The 6,560-nt window shown below is 48.8% G+C and overlaps 1 protein-coding gene across 1 annotated transcript; it reads right to left on the reverse strand.

The window, feature by feature from the left end:
• Positions 1–18: 18 nt before the first annotated feature.
• Positions 19–4,226, reverse strand: GHRH (growth hormone releasing hormone; the record flags this gene model as incomplete). Its single annotated transcript, XM_084296535.1, has 6 exons — positions 19–43; positions 1,085–1,144; positions 1,479–1,616; positions 2,208–2,312; positions 3,179–3,310; positions 4,147–4,226. 6 exons carry the CDS (start codon positions 4,224–4,226, stop codon positions 19–21), a joined length of 540 nt encoding a protein of 179 aa, XP_084152661.1.
• Between the last annotated feature and the right edge of the window lie 2,334 nt (positions 4,227–6,560).

Here is a 6,560-nt window from a genome sequence, read left to right on the forward strand (position 1 = left end):
GAGTGGCTTACTGTACAGTTAGATCCGTGAGCTCTGAGTTATTCTGTACAGAAGCAGGAGGAAAAGAGAATTATGAAAAAGCTATTGGTGAGTGCGCACTTTTTATTTTTTTGAGGCTTTTCCTGACTGACCTCATTTGTGAAAAGAACTGAACGTAACCAACTCAAACACGGCAAGAGATGCTTAAATGCCATGCTTTCCTAGCTGAATCCACACGTATGATTTATGTACAGTTCTGGTCTTTCTCCCCTCCTCCCCCCCCTTTTTATTTAATATTCTCACAGATCTCTCCACGCTGCTTCATATTGTGCTGGCTAGGGCTAGACAAGCTTAATTTCTGAGACAGGAGTAAGATGGAATTGCTTCATGGAGGAAAACACATTTGTATGAATGAAGGGATTACCAAGGATGGCCTGAGTGCTGGCTCTGAATCCCCCAGGGCTGGCAAGGCTTAGAGCATATTTCAAGTTCCAGGCGACTAATTTTAGGACTGAGGGGAACAGAAAACTAAGGTTTCATTTCCTATCCAGTGCAATGAGGGAAAACCTGAAATGTACTGGGCATCTAGAGGAACTTTCTGTGCCTTGGGAGAAGATTTTTGTCTGCGTTTAGGTTAGCTTCAGCCATGGTGCCTGTCAGCTTTATGAGGATGTTTTGGCTGCTACCAGCCTGGTCCCACATATCCAAAAGGGTGTCTGAGTTCTGGATTTGCTGATAGATCTGAGAGCTGTGGTTGTGGTCGGGCTCAGGCCAGAGCAGTTAGACCAGGGGTCATCTTGTGGAGACACGTACCTAGGTGTCTGCTCTGACTAACAGGTCTGAGTGGTACTAACGTCAAGTACCTAAATAAGGTACTTAAAGTACCTAAATAAAGTACTTGACATTAAAAAAATTGGTTGGGAGCTTTTTTTTTTTTTTTTCCCTAAATTGCAGCCTACACCCTTTTCTTACGGGCAGTGGTGGGAGTTGGCTTTGCTAAGGGAAAGCCTCCGAACCACTTGTTGGGTGTAGCATCACAGACGCAGTTGTGCAGGGAATGGTACTCACCAGAGCACGGGGAGGCGGAGAAGGGAGAAATATTTACATGAGCTTAGCCAGGGTGTTGGGAAACCCTTCTAACTGGCTGCTGTTTACGTCCCGAGGCCTGTGAAAGAGAATAGGACAGTGATGACATAACTGGGATTGAGATTTGTTTTTTCTGCTGCTGTTTTACTGAATTATGGGGGTGAGGAGGCAGCACAGTGATGTGCTGCTGTGTGCTGCGGGCTGGCTCAGGACAGGCTGATCCTTCTGTGCACCCTCCTTGCCCATGAAAGGGAAGGGGTGGGTTATGGAGTCAGGTAGGAGCTTTATTTTTTTCCCCAGGTGTATATGAGAGGTAGAACTTAATCCAATAGCTTCACAACTAAAAGCCAGACAGCAGAAAGGACCTGGCCTTATTCCTGCAGAGAGCAGGTTCCGGACCGATTCCCACCTACCTCTGATTCTGCAGGATGGCTCCCAGGAAGTCCCTCAGCACCATCCGCTGGTGGTAGCGGCTGTCCATCAGGATGCTGTCAGACTGGCGCCTCGTCAGAAGCTCAGGCACCCCTTCTTCTGGGCTGCCTTCACTGTTCCTGTGATGCAAAGACGAGAGCCGTCTTGGTTTCAGAGGTAGGTTTTAGTCCCTCAGGCTGAGCAGCACGGCAAGGAGCCTGCTGGGCCTGGGGCTGTTCTGCCTCATTTCAGGAGGAAATTGGGCAGCTGTTTGTTTCCGTGATAGGAGTGGGGTCAGAGCAGGCTTGCATCTGACTAGCTGGTCGTATTTAGTGGCAATAACTGATCTGTCTAGCCACAGCTGCCCAAGGTGTAGCAGAGAGGCTGTGCTCAGAGCAGGCATAACAGTGTAACAGTGGGTGTTTCCTAGTGGTGAATGATCATTGCAGCTATTAATCTGCAAAGACTGTTGCTCGTTGCTAGCATGGTACAGCTCGCAGCTGATCTGATGCTGATAGCCTCCGAGGGATGGATTAATTAGGCCGTTTAATAATTGTTGTTATTAGAGGGATCTTAGAAGTGGGGATATAGGATGCCCTTTGGGGTGTGGAGCAGCAGGAGATTGCTTCTGTTGCAGCGGAAGGCAGCTGTTCCTGCTACATGCATTAAAGAAATAAAACAAACACAGTACCAAAGCATTGTCTCTGGGACAGCAAACCCCCAGGGCTTACCTGAGCCGCTTGCCAATGATGGTCTGTAAGAATTTGCGGGCAGAAATCTGCCCCAGGAATTTCCGGTAGTTGTCGGTGAATATGGCATCTGCGTGGCGCTGCATCCTAGGGGTGAAAGACAAGCAGGAGGTGTGCTCACTGAGCTAGCAGGGAGCGTTCTAGGTAAGAAGTGGACGTTTCAGATGTAAAAATACACCAGATGTAACTGCTGAGATCAGGGGTGTAAAGGTACCAAAGGCTTCTTAGTATTGGACTGAGTTAGTGTTGGAGGGTGAAAGATTTGAGGGATTTGGGGTTCTGAGAGGGAGGCAGCCAGAAAAACAAAATATATCTGTTAATCAGTATTTGTACTGAAATGGCTAATGAGAAGTGCCTGCAGAGCAGCAGTGAGGTCAAAGAAGCAGCAGGAAGGAGAACCAGGGACTGGTAGAGGGCAGAGTTGCAGCTGGGACACTGCTGTGCTCTGTAGCACCACTGTCACCTCCTGAGACAGGGCGACAGGAGCCTCGGACAGTTCTCCAGATACAGAAGCTCCACAGGTAGGAGGAGCACAAGCTGTTTGTATGGCCCCCAGTGTTGTAAGGATGAATCTCCTGTACTTAAGATAAGCAACCATCCCTTGTCTCCTGGCAGGGGTGGAAAAGAGAGGCTCTGACAGCCTTCCGGGTGGGTTCGCAGAGCCTGGTGAAAAATGATGCTCCCTGCTGAAGCGCTGGGCTTGCAGCCCTGCCCGTCAGAATGCTTTGTGCTGCTGGGGGAGAGCAGGAAGCAGCTCAGGACAGCAGCAGTGGTGGGAGCTGCCATGGTCCCAGCCTTCTGCTCCAGTTTCAGGGTTCATCTGCATTCTCCCCCTTGAGCCTGGCCTCTGTGGTGCTGGAGGGACTGAGTGACCTGCTGGTGTGCTCCTGGGCTGCAGGAAAAGCGTAACCAGCATCCTCCGTGGCAGTGGGGGTGAGAGGCAAGGTACAAACCTTTTCTCAGTAGGGTCTGTTAACAAACCCTCCTCATCCTGTTCCTCTGTTGAGGGGTTATGGCCCTGCAGAGGGCCACGGTCCTGTAGCTGGAAGTTCACGGCCTTGCCAGTAACAGGCCCTGGGCTGTACCTGCAAAAAATAAAAATAAAAAGGAAAAAGGCATATTGCAAAACATGGTCAAATGCTGCTCAGGGTTCTTGGCTGCTCCTCCTTGTTCTGCTTTTTCCTTTCTCTCTCCCTTTCCATCCCTCCCTCACCACTAACACGAGCTCTGTCACTCTCCCCAGCCAGAAACTGCCCCGAAGCTGTCCCAGCAGTTAAAGGGCAGTTAGTGAAGCTGCCCCAAACGTGTTTTCCCCTCACTGAGCTCCCAGCAATGTCAAGCAAAACTCCAGTTCTTGTGGTATCGTCATGCCCTGGCTTTGGCACAAGGCCTGAAGCATTTTCTGTGGGGTGTTGTGAATCCACTTTAGAGAACCCTATGGCCAATTTTGTACATCCATCAATTTGTAATAGTGAGAAGTAATATTAACTTCAAACAGTTGGCAATATTAATATTAAAATATTAATATGCAGCTGTTGAGTTCATGTACTGATATATCTGTGGCTCCAATTTCAATGCAGGTAGCCTGCAGGCACAAATTTTAATCAGTGATGGTGCTGGTGGTGCTGGCTGCTCTGGAGTTTGCCAGATTCCCCTTCATAGGATCCAGCAGTCAATTCCACAACCAACTGTTTGGGCTGAAATATCCCATGTTAGGTGTCTGCCTTCTCTGGAAACCACTCCTAAGCTAGTGGCATTCCCAAAAAAATAAGCCAGGGTAAAGAAACAGGTTCACCAGAGCACACCCAGTTTATCTGGCTTTTGAAAGGGCTGGCAAACTGAATTTGGCACGTGCTCATTTTGCAGAAGGTCAAAGCTGAGGCAGAGAGTTCCAGCATGGATGAAGCATTCAGTATCTTACCTGAGAGCTGGGTAGAGAGGAGAGGAGATGGAGCATGCAACTAAATGCAGGAACAGGAGCAGGGTGGCCTTATCCAGCATCTTCCACCCTCTGGACTCACCTGAAATGCAGAACTGAGTCAGTGGCAGTGACTGCCTAAAGCAAGCTCCTCACCAGCCCAGCATCGCTGCACAGGACCTTCGCAATCTCCACCTGCAGCTGTCCCCCAGGACCTCTCCTGCCCTGCTGCGTCGAGAGGAGCCCCTTCTCCACCGATCAGAAATGCCTTTGGAGCTCTCAGGACTTTGGTGCAGGTGGGATGGATTTCACCAGCAGTGTGTGTCTGCCCAGAGACAAACACTGCGGTGTTTTGCACCCTGGGGCTGGCTGAAGGGCTGTGCATCCACCATCCCAGATGGATGAGTCAGGGCAGAGAATCACCCGAGGTCGCACACCATCGGGAGCTGAATGCAATGCTTTTGTTACTGGAAGCGAGAGATGGTGGGAGAATATTCCAGTTAACGCTCTTCCTCACTTTTGATCAAAAGCAATTGATCTTCAGCTCAGAAAAGGTTCTTTAAGAAAGTAGAATGTGGATGGAAATCTTTAAAACATCAAGTTTCCTTGTTCTGCTATGTTATTTTACACAAGAAAAGAGCAGAAAGATGTTTGATCTCCGTAACAGAAAAACGTTCATTTTTTAAGGGGAAAAAAAGCTTCCAAACATTTAACAATACTTAGTTGAAAAAAAAAAAAAAAAGAAAGAAAAAAACACCCCCACATTTCCAAATGGAAAGGTTTTGGCTGGGCTTCTCATTTCCCCAGGGAACTTCCCAAGCAGTGGATTTTACTGACGGTGGTGGCAGGAGGGGGCCCGTTCTGGTGGAAAACATCGGCAGTGGGGACTGCTTCGCTGCTTGGATGTAGCTGAATGTAGATGACTAATTAAGGGAGAAGGTATAATTAAGGACTTGTGTGGTACCCACGCAAGTGGTGTGATGGTTTGATGTCCCACATGCCTGGACAGACATGGGCAAGGGGACTACGAATTTGGGTTTCTTGCCACAAGCCCGTGCTCAGCCAGCTCCCTCTCGCCAGCTGCTCGCGCTCTGAGCCCGCTTCCCACCCGCTCCCTGGGAGCTGAGCCAACGATCCCGACCCGAGCAGAGCTGACTTCTGGCAGCTGCAGGAGGAGCTCCCCTTCCCTCCGAAACCTGGTCTGCTACAGAGCCACTCTTGCCCCTCGGAGAGCTGAGGAATGCCCAGAAGCAGCAAAGGAGTGACAGAGGCACACTTACAGAGCTCCTGGTCCTGCTGCTGCTTTTCCTCTCTTGCATTTGAACTTGAGAAAACATGCCCCTTTCGTGCCTCTCTACCCTAAATATCTCTGAGACAAATCCCAAACCAGATGTTGTTCTAGATAAAGGAGATGATCTAAAGCACATGTTGGAGGGTACCAGGAGGCCACGGCACCAACATCTGAAGAAAGTGCCAACCAGGAGACTTATTCAGCACCAGGAGAAGCCGGTATGTGAGCTGTGAAGTGAAATGCCACCAAGTGAAAAGAAAACCTAGCCCAATGTTGGCTGCTTCCCTTTTTAATTCCTAGGATACAGCCCTGATTATCTGAGTGCTGTGTTTTCCTCCAGGAATAAAAAGGTTTTCCTCCTCACATTTTGTCCCTTTGAAATTTTTCCTTTCTCTGCTTTTAGTTTTTGTGATTATTTCTTTATTTATTTTTTTTTTGGTTTTGCCTTTCATCTCCTGTCTAGCTTTGTCTTCTATTCCTTTGCTACAGCCTGCTTCTCGTCCCTTCAGCTTTTGGGATATTTGTCTCCATTTCTCCCTTGTGAAGGAGCCTAAAATGAAAGTCCTTCTCCCCTTTCCAGAAGCGCTTGCTGTTTCAGAGAAGAGCCTGGAGAATTTAAGCGTCACCCTGCGTGCAGGCAGCTTGACAGCTCTGCAAAAACCTTGTCACCTTCAAAATTCTCCAGGGGCGAGAGATGCCTTCTTTTCTATTCTGGCAGCATGTGAAAGAAAATGATTAATAATTTCCCGTTAAGATGAAGAGCTCTTACTCCATTCCAGCAGATAAAGCACAGCAGCTTCGTTCCAGCCTGTGCAACGTTAACACGGCAGCGTTTGTGGAAACGACGTTGGAGAGATTGGGTGACTGCCTCTGAAACCTCACCTGAGCGGTCTCAAAAATACCGCTACAGAGATGAAATGGAGCTTTTGCCGTGCCGGCAGGTTTATGAAGTTCAGACTTTCATACTAGGATTTCTGCTTTTCTCGTGCCCTATTTCAATTTCAGTGGCTTACTCTGCGCCGTTGGGGCTGGCTTCGCGTTACCCGTAACGCAGCTGCCTTTCTCCTCACACTTGGGGATGGTGCAAACACGGTTTTACTGCTGGGTGAGTAAAGCAGCATTCATT

Source organism: Netta rufina (genome assembly GCF_964035555.1).
Source record: "Netta rufina genome assembly, chromosome: 16".
Classification (NCBI taxonomy): Eukaryota; Metazoa; Chordata; class Aves; order Anseriformes; family Anatidae; genus Netta; species Netta rufina.